At 40.9% G+C, this 17,649-nt stretch overlaps 1 protein-coding gene across 7 annotated transcripts in view; it reads left to right on the forward strand.

Annotated features, from left to right (window-relative positions):
- Positions 1–17,410, forward strand: part of IL15RA (interleukin 15 receptor subunit alpha) — a 40,823-nt gene extending 23,413 nt beyond the window's left edge. For 5 of the 7 annotated variants that reach the window (XM_081299794.1, XM_081299791.1, XM_081299789.1 and 2 more), the window contains exons 2-7: positions 4,699–4,893; positions 6,680–6,784; positions 8,741–8,938; positions 9,471–9,503; positions 13,609–13,681; positions 16,109–17,410. In XM_081299794.1, the coding sequence (XP_081155920.1) occupies positions 4,719–4,893; positions 6,680–6,784; positions 8,741–8,938; positions 9,471–9,503; positions 13,609–13,681; positions 16,109–16,346 (822 nt within the window). In that variant the 5' untranslated portion in view covers positions 4,699–4,718 and the 3' untranslated portion in view covers positions 16,347–17,410. The remainder of the gene's footprint in view (positions 1–4,698; positions 4,894–6,679; positions 6,785–8,740; positions 8,939–9,470; positions 9,504–13,608; positions 13,682–16,108) is intronic. The other 2 variants (XM_081299792.1, XM_081299790.1) reach the window with 2 other exon arrangements.
- The last annotated feature ends 239 nt before the right edge of the window (positions 17,411–17,649 follow it).

Genomic DNA, 17,649 nt, shown 5'->3' on the forward strand with positions numbered 1-17,649 from the left:
ATTAAACATGAAGCCTATGCAGGAAGGTGTTTTTGAAGGAATTCCAAACAAGGTACTATCTGGACAGTTGGTGGGAGAGAGAGAGAAAGAAAGAAGGTCAACAACAAATATGGCACTCCCAAAATGGAAGAGGCCCACATTACAGCCCCTCCTTTTCTTTTTAGATCCTTAGGTATTAATGTGTAAAACTAAATTTTTTGTAGAGCACAGCTAGTGTACAACTTCTGGGATTTTAAACTAGAGTTTAGAGTCTGAGTTTAACTCCAACTATTATGAAAGCAGAATGTTCAAGGCAGTCCACTTCTCTCCTGGTTTCTTCTGACAATGTGGTAGTAATTAAATAAGCTGGCTATACAGGTAGAAATAAAATAAATTGAACTCACTTGCATTCGGTGGTCAGATTCAAGCCTATTATTAAGGAAGAGAAAGCATCCATTCATTTTTAAAAAATATTTTTAGCTACAGATGGACACAATATCTTTATTTTTTTATGTGGTGCTGAGAATTGAATCCAATGCCTCACACGTGCTAGGAAAGCATTCTACCACTGAGCCATAACCCCAGCCCCATTCATTCATTTTTAAAACAAGTTTGTTTGATTTTTTTTTTTCCAGTACTGGAGATTGAACCCAGGGGCCCTTTATCACTGAGATGCATCCCTAGCCCTTTTTCATTTTCTTTTTTGAGATAGGTTCTCCTAAGTTGCCAAGGCTGGCCTCAAATATGCAATCTCCTGCCTCAACCTCCTAAGTAGCTAGGATTACAGGTATTCACCACCATGCCTTGCTAAGCAAGTTTTCATGTGTACCTACTATTTCCAGCTTCTATACTAGGCTCAGGAATATAATGTTGAGCAAAACAAACAGAACCTTTACCCTCACATAGCATTGCAGATGATAAGATGTGAGTTAATTATATAATCTTTACATCTTAGGTATAAACTGGGAAAGTCTATAGAAGGAAAGAACACAGAGCATAGGAGATGAAGGAAGCTTTTACTGAAGGTGTAGTTGCAGTCAGCCAGGAAGGATGGTGGAGACAGGTGGCCAAGAGCATGATGGTGGGTTGGGTTGGGGGGTGAGAGGGGGTTGGCATGATGAGTGGCACAGGGAAAACAAAGGCTGGTGTGTCCAGGGCAAAGAGAGCTAGAGAGGCAGGCAGGGCTGGACCTGACAGAGCCTTGGGACTTCTTAAGGGATTGCAGGGTTTTGTTTGTTATTTGCAGTGCTGGGGATGAACTCAGGGCTTCACACATGCTAGGCAAACACTCTACCACTGAGCCACATCTTCAACCTACAGGGTTTTTTGTTTGTTTGTTTGTTTTTTGTACACAATTGCAGCACAACTTTACATTTCTATGGCTGTACACAATGTAGCATCACACCATATGTACAGTTATACTTGTACCTAGGGTAATGATGTCCATCTCATTCCATCATCTTTCCTATCTCTAATACTCACTTCCCACCCTTCCTCCCCTTTCCTCCATCAAAGTTCCTCTATTTTTCCCATGCCCCCCCCATTATGGATCAGCATTCACTTATCAGAACATTTGGCCTTTGGATTTTGGGGATTGGCTTACTTCACTTAACACAATATTCTCCAACGGCATCCATTTATCTGCAAATGCCATGATTTTATTCTCTTTTAATGCTGAGTAATATCCCAATGTATATATATACACACACACCACATTTATTTTTATCCATTCATCTATTGAAGGGCATTAGGTTGCTTCCACAGTTTAGCTATTGTGAATTGAGCTGCTATAAACATTGATGTGGCTGTGTCCCTGCAGAATGCTGATTTTAAGTCCTTTGGGTATAGACCAAGGAGTGGGATAGCTGGGTCAAATGGTGGTTCCATTCTAAGTTTTCTAAGGACTCTCCATACTACTTTCCAGATTGGTTGCACCAATTTGCAGTCCCACTAGCAATGTATGAGTGTACCTTTCCCCCCACATCCTCGCCAACATTTATTGTTGCCTGTATTCTTGATGATTGCCATTCTGATAGGAGTGAGATGGAATCCTAGCCTAGTTTTGATTTACATTTCTCTAATTGCTAGAGATGATGAACATTTTTTCATATATTTGTTGATCAAATGTATATCTTCTTCTGAGAAGTGTCTGTACAGCTTCTTAGCCCATTTATTGATTGAGCTGTTTGTTTTTTTGGTGTTAAGTTTTTTGAGTTCTTCATATATACTGGAGATTAATGCTCTATTTGGTGTGCATGTGGCAAAAGTTTGTTCCCAAAATGTAGGCTCTTTATTCACCTCAGTGATTGCTTCTTTCACTGAGAAGAGATTTTTAGTCTGAATCCATCCCCATTTATTCTTGATTTTATTTCCTGTGCTTTAGGAGTCTTGTTAAGGAAGTCGGGCCTAATCAGATGTGATGAAGATTTGGGCTTACTTTTACCTCTATTAGGCACAGGATCTCTGGCCTAATTCCTAGGTCCTTGATCCATTTGAGTTGAGTTTTATGCATGATGAGAGATAGGGGTTTAGTTTCATTTTGCTGCATATGGATTTCCAGTTCTCCGAGCACAATTTGAAGAGGCTATCTTTTCTCCAAAAGCATTTGACAAAATATAGCACCTTTTCATGTTCAAAGCACTAGAAAAACTAGGGAGAGTAGGAACATACCTCAATATTGTAAAAGTCATATATGCTAAACCCAACGTCATTCTAAATGGAGAAAAATTGGAAGCATTCCCTCTAACAAACTGAAATAGACAGGGATGCGCCCTTTCGCCACTTCTAAGAACTATTCAACATAGTTCTTGAAACTCCAGCCAGAGCAATTAGAAGAAAGAAATTAAAGGGTTATAAATAGGAAAAGAAGAATTCAAACTATCATTATTTGCTGATGGCATGATTCTATATGTAGACAATCCAAAAAACTCCACCAGAAAACTTCTGGAATTAATTAATGAATTCAGCAAAGTAGCAGGATATAAAATCAATACCCATAAATCAAATGCATTTCTATACATCAGTGATGAATCCTCTGAAAGAGAAATTAGGAAAACTACCCAATTCACAATAGCCTCAAACAAACAAACAAACACTTTGGGAATCAACAAAAGAGGTGAAAGACCTCTACTATGAAAACTACAGAACACTATAGAAAGAAATTGAAGAAGACTTTAGAAGATGGAAAGATATCCCATGCTCTTAGATAAGCAAAATTAATATTGTCAAAATGACCATACTACCCAAAGTGCTATACAGATTCAATATGATTCCAACTAAAATCCTAACATCATTTCTTATAGAAATAGAAAAAGTAGTCATGAAATTCATTTGGAAAAATAAGAAACCCAGAATAGCCAAAGCAATCCTTAGCAAAAAAAGAGTGAAGCAGGAGGCATCACAATACTAGACCCTAAACTATAATACAGAGCTTTAGTAACAAAAATGACATGGTATTAGCACCAAAATAGTCATGTAGACCAATGGTACAGAATAGAAGACACAGAGACAAACCCTCATAAATACAGTTATCTCATACTAGACAAAGGTGCCAAAAAATACATTAAAGAAAAGCCTTCAGTTTTTATGTTTTTATTCTTAAGAGCAGCAGGCAGTTGTTGTAGGAGAGATGAGGCTGGACACAGAGGAATTAGCAGGAATCAGGTTTGTTGACTGCAACCAGGTCCAGAGGCAGCTTTTGCCTATATCAATTTGTCCCTCTGAATCCCAAGTCCAGAAATTTTTAGAACTTTTATACCCAGTGTGTAGGGGGAGGGGCTCAGAGGCTCACAATCTGCAGAAGTCCACATAAAAGTAGGCACCCAACCTAGGTCTGAATACAAAAATAATACAAAAATAACTCAAGGACACACTCTGCGAAATCAATGCCTGAGTAAAGGAGAGTCCTGTGGGGTCCCTGCCCCTCCCCACTTCAACCCCCACCCCCCACCCGCCCCACCAGCTGGTTTTCAAGGAACCATAGGAACCTAATTTGCACCATTCACTCTTATCTTTTGGATTGTAAAGGACTTTCCCTGGGATATGATTGCTTTTCTTTGAAGCCCTGTGAAGGCAAGGCTTGGCTAGAGGCCTTGAGTTAGTCTCCCTTCTCATAGTCTGCTTCTATAAACACACTTCCCACCTGAAAACTCTCGCAGAAATTCTCGCTAATAGTCTAAGAACAATTCGGTAGTGGTGGGGGGTGCAACTACACAGCCAGGGAGGAGTGAAGCTATCAAATATTCATCTCTAAGGATTATTCTGTCCCTTGTTTCTCCCCCCCCCCCCCCCCGCCCCCTTTGGCTGCCCTGTGGAAATGGACCAATTGCTTGTGTTGAGGGGGCAGGGGAGGAGATATGGGGAAAGCCTGTGAAGGTTATTACTGTTGACCAGCAAATCAGTAAAATGTGACGCCACCAAATGGGTTCAGAGGCTTGGTCCAGATTGAGAGCAAGTGAGGGCTGGAAACAGGTGGAAAATGGAGGGGTGGGCATGGGAGTGATTTGCCTGTCTCTGGCTGTCTGGATGACTGGCATTTAAGACAAGTTCCTGACAGGCGAAGGGGAGCCTTTCCTGATCACCTTCCACATGCTTGGAGGGGCCTCTTGGCTAAGTGGACCCTGGCTATACAATCACTTCCTGTTGCCTGCAGGTCCCCTGGAGGATGCCTCCTAACATGCCCAGGTCTCTTCATCTCTCCTCTCTTGTGCACTTTCACAGGCACCACGTGCCCTACCCCCATGTCTGTTGAACATGCAGATATCCGGGTCAAGAGTTACACCTTGAACTCCAGGGAGCGGTACGTTTGTAACTCTGGTTTCAGGCGGAAGGCCGGCACATCCAGCCTCACCGAGTGTGTGTTGAACAAGACCACGAACACCGCCCACTGGACTACGCCCAGTCTCAAGTGCATCAGTAAGTAGCCAGTACCAGGACTGTCCCCACCCCTTCTGCCCAGGCTTAACACGGAGCACAGCGGCATTGTGGGAGTTGGACGAGCCAGTCTCTGGGCAAAGAGATACGTATTGGGGTCTGAGGCTAAATATGCCCATGAGGCTGAGCAACATCTGCCAGAGGTGGAGATACTAGGTGTTGGGGTCACAGAATTTTGGATTCAAATACTGGTTGTGCTGCTTATCACGTTGAGGCCTCCGGCAAGGCTTTTAGCCTGTTGGAACTCTGGTTGGACATCTAGAAAATGAACCTGATGTCAACACTGTGGGTTGTAGGAGGATTAAAAGGAGTCTGGTAAATATGAGCTATTACTACTATCCATGTGGGTTGTAAAATCAGCAAGAGAATTGGCTGATTCTGATTCTCAATCACATCCCTAACAAGGGTGTGCTTGCTTCCTGGAGAGCTTTTTGGATTTCTCATGAGAAGCTGAACTCTCTTGAGATCTTGATAATTGGTAGCCAACCCAGTAGGCTGAAGTAGGCCCAGACAGCAGAATTTTTCTTGGCCTAGTCACCATATTTGGTATTCAGCGAATGCTCAAGAGCAAGGAGATGAGGAAGTTACAAGAATTTAAAAAATAAAATAAAATAAAAATTACCTATCCACTACTGAACTGCCATCCCAGAGGAAGTCAAATAATTTTGGAATGGAAACTAAGCCATTCAGTGATATTTCCAGAAATACTTAAGTCCTGTTCTGCTCCCCTTATTCCTCTGGGAAAATAAACGTTAACCCAGGGTCTTCCAAGAGAATTCTGATTGAACAAACATTCATGACATGCTCACTGCTGCCCAGCAGCAGCTAGATGCATTCTCATAGAGCATCTGTGGAGATGTCTGACTCCTTTCTGGGACACAGGATGGGAAGTGGGGGTCCTTTAGCAAATTTCCTCTGTTGGAAACTCCCAGAAGAGCCATACTTTCTTACTGGATTTGTAGTGTTAGATTACCCCTCTCCCTTTCCAGCTGCTCAGAATGAGTTAGTTATACAGATGTCAAGAGAAGGGAAGGAGGGAATCCTACCACTAGTTCCAAGGAACTGCAGGACTGGAGAACACTGCACTCCACGGCATTGGGTACAGTTGAAGGGAAAAACCCAGGGTGGCCAGGGACAAGCAGTGTCCGTGGAGCCAGAAGTGGAAAAATCAGGGCTTTTTCAGTGTTGGGAAAATTATGTTGACTCAAAGCTCCACATCTTTGGGTGAATGAGTAGGATGGAGAAGAAGTACGGCTCTGAACAGGGCCAAGAGGGGAGAGGAAACAAAGAATTTTAAACCAGATTTTAGAGCCCACCGATTGGAGGCATCTTTAGGTTTCCTCTGGACCAAAGTTTCCTCCCTCACAAATCTTTACCACTAGCAACTCTGTTCATTGTGTTTCCCAACCCCTTATGCTTTGGATGATTTTTTTTTTCTGTTAGGCAAATGGAATCTATTTTGATCACTCATTTTCCTGTGGGAAAACCAGGATTATAAACCTGAGTTGATATCAGATGTATTCCAACCAAAAATAAATTTGATGTTTCACCTGTGCAGTCTTTTTTTAGAAATGCTAGAAAAATTGTAATCTGTCTTTGCATTTGGGTTGGGAAACACTGTTTCCTTCCTGTGCTTCTAACCTGTCCTAAGAAGCCAGCTATTTCCATTGTAAATTTATGTATTGATCTTTTATTTATATCCAGTTCTGATGCCACCTTAGTGTTCACGCTCAGGATCATAAATGCCATGTGGTTGTCCTTTCTCTAGGAGACCCCTCCCTGACTCACCAAAGGCCAGTGCCAGTGCCACACTCCACAGTAGTGACGGCAAGGGTGACCCCACAGCCAGAGAGCCCCTCCCCTTCTGGAAAAGGTAGGAATAAAGGAAAATTTTTAGGAACTACCATCTAGATCCCTCCTTCTCCACCAATCCTGCAGATTCATGGACCTCTGATGATGTTCCAGTGACAATTTGAGCGATAGAGCAAAATTTTATTAAAATCAAAAATAAGACTTACAATAGCTTAATTGTTTAAGTCAAAGTGGCTTGAGATCTAGGTTTCATATGTACATAAATAATAGTATTTAGAATCTACTATTAATATGCCAAACCATATTTAGTTGTACACATTTATCATTGTCAAGAATTGGAAACAGTCTGAAATTTGACCTCACTTGTTAGTCTGTCACTTTGTCATGGGTGCTGACATTCTTGGAGGGTAAACAAATAACTTTTTCACTTGGTGCACAAGTAGCAAGAGCATCAGCATGTTAGCAACAATCCCTTGACTCTCAGGCCCACAGGGCAACTTCGATGGGCCTAAATAAATGCATGCATTGTTCAGCAGGCTGCACTGTCTGGGAGGAAGGCTGAACTCAGGGAATCTGAATGTTTTATACTTGGCAGCAAATATGTCTGCCCTTTCCTAGAAAGAGGCACTGTCACTATCTTCAAAGGTACTTGCAATATATGTGTCCTTAAGCAGATAGTTCAGAGAAAGGTCTATCAGGCCCTTGTTTGCAAGATGTGTAGCAATGTGAGGGACCCAGGAAGAGTTGTCACCCCTTGGTCCTAGGCATCACCAAATTAACAATAGTGCTCTATTATAGAAGCACTGCATGAAACCACCAATGTTCTGTATTTTAACTAAGTCTTGGGTAATCTTTTAGCCCAATTTCCTCAACACTTTCTCAATTGGAAACATTGGAAGCTAAATATCTTGGCTAATATGCCTCATATCCCATGGCACCCTTATTTTACATTTAACTCTTGTTTTTTTTAGGGCCAAATCATTCAATCTCTGACTTTACCTGGCTCTTTCTTCCCTCCTTCTCGCCAGATGTGGTCATCTTTCTTTTCATTCATTCTGTTCTCTTCAGGCACACCTTCCCAGAGCTTTGGTTCTCAGCCTTGGAGGCACAGTGAGAATACCAAGAAACTCCACATGGTCCAGGGAATGATCTGGAGTCAGAGGCTATAGAACAAGAACCATGTGGTTCTAGGGTAGCCCAGGCTAAGAACCATTGCTCAAAGCAGGACAGAGAGGCTGAAGGGAGGCTTCCTCTTTGTAATGGGTTGCTTGCAAACAAAAATAAGGAGTTAAAGTATTAGCTCCATTTATGTTGAGGGTAATTCCCAAACTCCTTTGATCTGAATCACACACAGTTCAGAGAGATAAGAATGACCAAGTAACCTTTCCCAGTCCTGCCTCCATGCCCGCAACACTTGGTCAAATAGCTGTTGCTGAGACAAACCTCAGATGTAAGAGAAACCTTTAACACAAATTATGTGACTGTGGGTGATTGGATGTGAATGCTCCAGTGTCTTGATCTGCAGGGCACCTGGAGTGTGGGCAGCTTGGGTAGGGTTAGGTGGAAGTGAGGTAATGACAAAAGATTGGAGGGTATGAGGACTTCTCACAATGTGTGTGGCTGGGAAAGAATGGGAACTCAGGCCACAACTGTGTATCCAGAGCCTGATGAAAAAATATAATCAGCATCCCAGCTGCCTTCAGCAAATACAGCTCTACTTGTGTTTTGGAGCCAAGTCTATCAGTATTTCATGAGCTTTTCTAGGAAACAGCTGAATGTACTTAACTGTGAGGGATCTTTTCTTTCTATGCACCACGGTAAATAACAGTATTTTTTAGAGTTATCACACATCCCATGACTCAAATGGAGGATATGTTGCTCACTTAAAGGACAGTTTGCTGGGAGTGAATGGGCTGCCATGGTGGGTTCACCAAAGTCGGTCTTTAGGTCCACCCTCTGCTGGAGCTGAGAAGGCACTAGTCTAAATATTTATGTTCTGTCTTGGAATTTCCTACAGAGCCAGCAGTTTTATCTCCCAAGTCAGATACCACAGTGGCCATAGAGACAGCTATGGTACCAGGCTCCCAGTCGATGCCATCCCAACCAACCTCCTCAGGAACCACAAGCATAGGCAGCCATGAGTCCTCCCAAGCCCCATCCCAGACTACAGCAAAGACCTTGGAACTTACACCCTCAAACTCCCACGAGACACCAGGTTAGCACTAGCTTTGCATGAGAACCAGTTCCTCAAGGGCTGCTTCTGAGACTTGGGTTGAGACCTGGCCCAAGATAACTGCATGGCTTTATAACATTCAATCTCAAGCTGCAACTCACAGAGCTACCCTCTTGCCCTCTGCCTCCCACAGGCCCCTTGCCTGGTCTCTGTTTTTGATGTTCCACCTGGCCTGGTCCAGTTGGGACAGCTGGAAATGAAATCCCCCTCCCAGATATGACATGGCTAACCTTACTAGCCAGCACTGCAGAGACTGGACTAGGACTCTAAATGCCATCTGCAGCCTCCACCATGGGAGGGCCCTTCTGGAAAGCATGTCCGACTCTTAGGCATGGTCCAGCACCTCAGTCAATTACCCTGCTTGTTCTTTGCTAAGAAGAGTTTGGTTATGCCAGCCATGAATCTCCTAAGGGTCTAAGATGGTAGCTCAGTTGTCCCTTATTTCTCCAGCTTCATGACACACTAGTACCTTTAGGACTCTATCCTTGACTGAGCTGTCCTCTCTTCTCTGCAGATGCTTCTTCATACAGCTCCAGAGAGACCACTGGTAAGTATTGTCCTTTGACCAGTATATTTATGACCAGGGTGATTGCAGACACAGAGTGTTGAACAGTCCTTGTCCTGGATGGCCCATGCCACTGTCCCAGCATGTTCACTGGAGGCTTCCCCTTTCCCTCTCAGAAATGTCTCCATTATCTGATGGGGACATTCATTGCATTCCTCATATGATATAACTGTTTTTCGTAATAGTGATAGTTTCTGTCAAGCTACTGATATTGACGGAACTGATGCACCAAGGGCTTTGTGGATCAGCTACTTAGTTCTCAGCAGGGCTAGACTCATGTCAGGGCCTGTTAGGAAGACACAAGTGCCTGATGCTGCTACTAACATGACGTCATTCTTTGTCAGAACCTGCCTTGACCTCTCTCAGGGTGGGCATGGTGCACTGTCCGGAGAGACTGCCAAGATTTCTCAGTAAAGAAGGCTGTTTACCCTAGACGCACAGCTTAGGACTCCAAGAGAAAGAAAAAGAATGTGCAAGTGAGTCTAAGAGGAAAATAGAAAAAAGTGTGAGAATGAAAGAAAAAGATGAAGACAGAAGATAGCTCAGAAAAGAGAGGAGAGAACACCTACAATGAACAAAGATAATTCTATGGGAGATCCAGGGGCAGGGAGAGAGCAGGGTGTGCAGCTTGGTGGAAAAGTGCTAGCCTGCCAGGGGTCGGGTTTCATCCCCAGCACTGCAAACACAACAAAAAACCCAAGATGCTCGGAGACAGATGCAGATAGCAAGAAAAAACCTAATACTTAGTAGTCTGATGAGCTTTCAAAGGAACAAAAAGAACAACACAACTGTAATACAACTGTAATTTGAAATGGGTAAAAACTATTTCTATTTTCTAGTCATAAGTTCACATTTTTTGTGGTCCCATTTTACTTGTGTCAGGTGTCATCTGGGAAAAAAAAGTAACATTGGGCATATTAGCAGTTAATTGTTTTTAGAATCCTTTTTTTTTTTTTTTTTTTTTTAAGGATCAAAACATAAGCCAAGGCAAGACATTTTAGAAGGCCTCTTTGGGAATATTTTCAGAGAAACACTGTGCCATTTAGTGACAGGGATATGGAAACAAAAATATGTTCATGATTTAAGAGAACAGTACCTGGGCATGGTCGTACATGCTTGCAATCCCATTAGCTTGGGAGCCTGAGGCAGGAGGATCACAACTTCAAAGCCAGCCTCAGCAACTTAGTAAGGCATTAAGCAACTCAGAAGACCCTGTCTCAGAATAAATAAAAGAGGAATGTGACTCAGTAGTTAAGCACCTCTGGGTTCAATCTCTGGTACCACAAAAAAAAAGAAAAAAAACAACAACAACAGTAAATAGCCAACCTAATTTTTCTCCTGACATCACAATCTACATTAATCTTTGTGCATAGTTTTACATTTTTTATTTACTTTTTAAAAATTGGTAATATTTTCACAGGGTCTAAAAATGAAAAGTTACAAAGGATCTGCAGTAAAAAAAAAAAAAAATCAAATCCTATATCTGACTCAAAATCTTGCAGAAAGGAAACAGATACCTGTGCATCCTCCCATACAGGCTGTATATAAACAAGTACATAAAAAGTAAATGATGCTGACAGCTGGGTTTTTGTTGTTTGTTTTTTACTGTTTTGCCCCTAGTTGTCACTTAGTGGCATATCTTGGAGATCCTTCCCTATCAGTACATAACTCCCACTTCATGCTTTTAGCAACTACATCTTATGGATCTGTCACATCTTATTTAGTCAGTTTGCTCTTTGGGCATGTGATTACTTGTATACTTTGGTTATATTATGAATAGCAATTGTAAACCTCTTGGTGAGAGTGTACCTATAGGATAAAATCCTACATGCAAAATTTTCTAAGTAGATCTTTGAACAAACTATTTGATTATAGGCTATAATCTGTCATCAATTTTTTTTTCTAGTTTAGGACTTTCACTGTGTTAAAATACCAAAAATTCTCTCAAATGTCTGAAATATGACATAATAAACATTAACTGAATACCTACAATGAACAAAGATAATTCTATGGGAGGAACTGTGAAAATACAAAGATTAAAAAAAAAAAACATGTCTTTCATGTATGAATACGGTTTCCTTCCTTTAAGATGCTTAAACATAAGAGCAAATGGTCACTAGGCATGAAAATGAGAGCTAAATTTATCGCTAATAAGAGATACTAAAATAAAAATTGTGTTAGTTTTCTAAAAATTCTAAGTAATGGTGCCTTCAAAGTATGTCACATGCCATCCACCCCAGCCACCCTGTGAATGAGAAGTCATTATGTGTGGCCAAGATGCTCACTGGACATTGGGGCTGCTGTTATTTCTGCATGAGTAAGCAATCAGTTGAGCTCATCTCTGTATAAAAATATTAATAATGCTTGGCCATCATTGTTGCTTAGTAAAAATTGACATTTTACTCTACCTTTTGATCTACCATTGTCATATTTTTTAAATGAGTTAAATGAATGATTATCATTGCTTTAAAGAGTTGCTCTTTTAATTCAGTAGAAAATGGTCCACAGCAGATGCTCAATAAATATTGAATGGGTAGGCAAATGAATAAGTGAATTTGAGTGCTGCACATTTTAATAAATATTTAAGAAATGTGATTCAAAGCTCCATTCTTTTAAACATATATTGGCTCACTTGGCAGCCCTTTTTGTCAATAAATTTATTCAGTTGTTCCAATATCACATCTCTGGCCCTAACGAAGCTATTCTTAAAGAGTCCTGGTTGTAAAATAAGAGGTTAGCAAGCAAAATACAGCGGCCTTCACACAGCCATGCCCATTTAGTACACTAGAAATGAAGGGTTTATTTTTCAGAATATTACTGTGCCTTTGACAGGGGCTGCTCCTGTCATGTCACTCATCTACCCTCAGTATAAATTAAGTTCTTATTCTGTACCAAGTATGGCCCCATACTGCTATGAAATGCAGATTTCTCATTACAAATCAAATGTCACTTCAGTTTTGGAATTTTAAAGGTTGAACCCAAACAATTAAGTATTTATTTTCTAGTTCAAACCCAATACTTTTTTTTTTTGGTGGTACTGGGGATGGGATGCAGGGCCTCACGTGTGCTAGGCAAGCACTCTACAAATGAGTTACTCTCCCAGCCCTGAACCTGACATTCGGCAATGAGAAAGAAAAAGAAACACCTGCCCAGGAGCAATGGTTGATGATCTCCTTCAAAATCATCTCCATCTGACACAGGCACATAGCACTGTGGTCTCAGCGTGGTGGGCGTTGCTACCCTGTGCTGGGCCTGGCCTGTTGAGGAGCTACCAGGGAATGACTTCTCCATCCTTACTGAACCTGGGCTCTGGCTGTCTCAGCTGCCTTCTCCAGCTTCCATCAGCACCATGGGCTGAAGTCAGTGGCCTTCCGCATAAGCACCAGCTTCTCCGCCCTCTCCTTCCTCCCCTCTTCTCTTCCTTTTTCTCCAGTCCACACCCTACAGGAAGCAAAGGGTAGAGAACTTGGCAGGTGTTTCCATGGTTGTGGCTTCCATTTCTTTACTAACTTTGCTTGGCTATAATCAAAACAGAGAGGCTCAAGACCTGGGTTAAGTCATTGAATTCCAATGGCTTTGTTTTATCATTGACCCAGGAGCCTTCCTCTCCCTTGCTTTTGATTCTGCCGTTTTTATTTTTATTCAAAACGAAACAGGAAGAAACATTGTGAAAGTAGAACCATCATTTCTATTCACTCGCCTTTCCCATAAACCTCTCCACAGACAGTAAATGCATGTCAAGCCTATTAGCCAATGTGGGAACATAGTTCACCATTGAGTATAACATCTCTGCTATAAATAAATAAATAAGTAAAATTATATGACTTCTTTTTTTAAGTCCTAATGATAATTAATGTTAAGTTTCTGTTATTTCTTTTCTAACACCTTTTCTATGCTTGCATTTTTGCCCAGATGTGGAATAGATCAAATTGCATGGCCCTCAAGAAATGTTAGTAACAGCAAGCTAATGGGAAGGCATTTAGACCATTCTATAAGAATGTAAATTGCCAAGAGTTTACCAATTCTTAGCAATGAACATGATCCTGGGATTCTCAGATGGTTTAAGCTGAGTTTTATTGTTTTACAGTGATCATCTCCACATCTGTCACACTTTCTGTAGTGTTTGTGGTGTCTGCCCTGGTGACGTGCATCAAATTAAGGTAAGTGGCACAAGAGAACCACAGGACCAGATTCTTTCTTCCCAAGAGAAAAGAGCTACATCAGAATGATTCTGGGATGCCCTCACAAAGAAGAATCCCTTTCTCAGCCATAGACTTTCATGCTGAGCCTCTTCTGTATCAGCCAAAAGGAGCTTCAGAGTGGAGCAGGACTAAGCCAGTCCTAGAGAGCCTTAGAGTGACCTAGAGAGCCCTAGAGAACCCTAGAGTGCCTTTCACTTCTCACAGTTCTCAGACCACTGCTCTGAAATGGGAGCAGCAGAAACCAGGTCGGCCATGCAGGGGCCAATCTGCCAAGTCAGAAGGAAAGGATGGGGCTGGGCATACAGCACAGGGATAGAGCAGGTGCTTAGACTGTGTGGTGCAAGGCTGTAGGTTCAAGCCCAGCACCCACCCCTGCCTCCAAAGAAAAAGAAAGAATACACCCAATGCCAAATTGAATGAGAATACACCCAATGCCAAATTGAATGAATACGCAATTTGTATCAGTTCTTCTTATGACATCAATATTTTCTTCTCATATGTACTTTTTAAATATGATTTCTTATAAATATATTCATTCACCAGCAATTAATTCTGTATTTCTAATCATTGAAATCTGCATTTCAGCATTTATGAAAAGTCTGTTTTTTGTCAACATTTGTTCTTTTGTGTTTTTTTTGTCTTTATATTTTTGGTACTAGAGATTGAACCCAGAGGCACTTACCACTGAGCCACATGCCCAGTCTTTTTTATTTTGTATTTAGAGCAGGATCTCGCTAAGTGCTTAGGGCCTCCCCAAGTTGCTGAGGCTGTCTTTGAACTTGTTATCCTCCTGTCTCAGCCTCCAGAGCTGCTGGGATTATAGGTTTATGCCACTGCACCACATAGACATTTGTTTTTATATTTTCATTTTTCTAATCTTTAGGCATTTTATCTTTCTTTTGTCAAACCCCAATAACATATACAAAACCCCATTTTGTAATTCTGTCAGTACCAGTATTTTAGTATTCCATACTGATAGGTTGCTCTGAATTTTTCCTCAGCATTATTCTATGTATAAATGTCAAGATTTGTTAAAACTCATTTTTAGTTTCTACTAGTAAAATAGTACATGTTATGTCAATATAAAATTATATGACCCTTGGAGCCTGATTTTGACAAAATAAAGAGTCCATGACAAGCCAAAATGAAAAGCAATTATCGAAAACATTCCATAAATCTTCAAAAGCTGATAATTCCAGACCAACTAATAAGAAATACAATAAACATAATAAATGATTTATTTATTACTCAAGAATTTGTTGAAACAATTCAAAAAATACTAAATATCAACAAAATAGAAAGTGATTTTTTAAAGGACTTTCAAAATATTGTTATAATTTTCATATAAAATGCTGTAATTGGAGTTATATTCTTAAGAACTTACATCTATTAAATATATTCATTGACTATATTAACAGGAATGCCCATACTATCTTTCTAATAAGTATATTAAAATATATTCTTAAAAAAAGAATTTGTTACTTTGATATATACAACCAATAAATATGCTCATAAGAGGAAAATATCAATTTATTTACTATATTAAAAATGTATAAATATGTCTTTAAGAAGAACTGATAAATATATGTAATTTCTTGGTCGTTTCGTGAATTGACTCTTTCCATAAACTTTTTTTTTTAAACTGGATAATAGGTACATTTGCCATCCAACAAATTGTTTTTTTACCAAATTTTTGGAAAACTGACCTAAAGTCCTCATTTAGTTTAGCTCCCATTCCAAGAAACTCAAACTGCTTCTCTTCTCATGGCCTAGGGAGCTGTTCATCTGCAGGCGGGACATTCCATAAGCCATGGAAGAAAGTGCTGAGGTAGCCACTCAGGGCCTGAACACTGAGATAGCTCCATGACAGACAGGCAAATGTAATCGGACTCTGTCTCTCTATTCTTATTATCCAGGAACTGATTTATTTATTCATTTGTTGAATACTTCTTAAATTCTAGGAACTGGTTCAAAAGTTTCATGAATATTAAATCACTTTTACCAGCATGATCAAGCCTAGTTCAACCAGGCCCCTGGTTACTCTTTCCTTTTCTTGTCCCTCTACCTGCAAGGCTATTTAGGAAGAGGATTTGGCTAGTGGGAAGTGAGGGTGGGAATTTCTCCAGCAGCATTGGTGAATCTTTGCAGATGAGGAATTGAGAATGCCAAAATAGGATTTAGATACCATGTGCACATTTAGGTTTTTGCCAGTCTTTGAGCAACACAGACCACTGAGGATTAGGTATTTTATAACACTTGCAGGAAGGGCCTATGTCTGCTTATGTCACCCACCCAGTGCTGGACATACACTTTCAATAAGAAGTATCTTTGACTGGGGGATGACTGTGTCCTCTTTTCAAAACCTGTAAATCATTGGCTTTGCAGGCGAATTTTCCAGCCAACTGCTGTTGAAATGGAGAATTTGGAAGCGATGCCAATGACTAGGGGGAGCAGCAGCAGAGAGGAAGACCAGAGAAACTACCCGCAAAACTCTGAAACTCCTGGAAACCAGCCCAGCAAAGGATGGAGCCAAGGAGCCAGCTCTATTGTAGCTAAAGAGGGCCTGGAAGATATACAAGGAGCTGGGCATCAGGAAAAAGCCCACCAAGATCATCAAATGTGATGACCCATATGGACTGTGCCTGGGTGCCTCTTGTCTTAGTGAGTAGGTTCTCCAGCACTCAGATGGACACCACTCAGGGACCCAGGGGCCTGCTTCCCAAACTCTCAGCTGCTGAAGCTCTCCTGGGAGGCCAAAGGCTCCAGGAAGCTGCTGGTTTCACTTACACTGACTCAGGACAGCTTCTCCGCTGGACCATCTATTCTGTCCCTATTCTGACTTGTAGTTTACAAAGGACAGGAGTCAACCTGAGGCTCTCAATTCATCCCACGGCTCCTCCTGGATTGGGAGATATCTGCAGGGAAGACTCCAGCATTTGTGCTCCTAACAATCCTGTCTCCAGTGCTCTGTGTTCACTGAAGGGGAGCAAGGGAAGGCAGAACAGATTCAGAGAGAAATCTGAACCCAGTGACATTTTACATACATACGCATTCATATTTATACTTCCTTGTATATTATACCTACATATTATATATGATTTGTATTTTGAAAGTGTGCTTTGTATAGACAAAATAAAATATCTATTTTCAATATAAAAAATGCACTGAAAGAATCACCAACAAGAAATGTTCCACAAAGGAAGGAAGAAGACAAAGAATGGGAACGCAAAGTCCCAAATGAGTGAGCTCAAGTTTTCTTTGTGTGTTGTTATTTTATTTCTGTTTATTCATTTATTCTGGTAGTGGAGATTGATCTCAGCTATATCCCCAGCCCTTTAAAGACAGACTCTCACTAAGTTGCTCAGAGCCTCTCTAAATTGCTGAGTCTGGCTCTGAACTTGCAATCCTCCTGCCTCAGCCTCCTGAGCCACTGTGATTACAGGCATACACCACCACACCCAGCAAAACTTTTTTATTTTTAGATGGAAAAAGGACATAGAGTTTCATAGGACTTGGAAGTTCTAAGCTATTAAACTTTCAGCCAGATGTCCTTATCTAGCTATAGATCTAAAAAATTCACACTTCCCCCTCTTGCTCTGCACAATATTTGCTATGAAGAAAAGTGATTCCTCATCTTTTCCCATTTATCTTGATTTTCCTTGATCAAAAAATAAAACTCTTGGGCTGGGGATGTGGCTCAAGTGGTAGCGCGTTCGCCTGGCATGCGCGGGGCACTGGGTTCAATCCTCAGCACCACATAAAAATAATGATGTTGTGTCCACCGAAAACTAAAAAATAAATATTAAAAAACTCTCTCTCTCTTTAAAAAAATAAAATAAAATAAAACTCTTTTACTCTTTTTCTTTTAAAATCCATGTCTGGACATTAAAAAGTAAAAGGAGAACAGAAAGACACACTTGAAGACT

Source organism: Spermophilus citellus, assembly GCF_964194105.1.
Source record: "Spermophilus citellus genome assembly, chromosome: 6".
Taxonomy (NCBI): domain Eukaryota; kingdom Metazoa; phylum Chordata; class Mammalia; order Rodentia; family Sciuridae; genus Spermophilus; species Spermophilus citellus.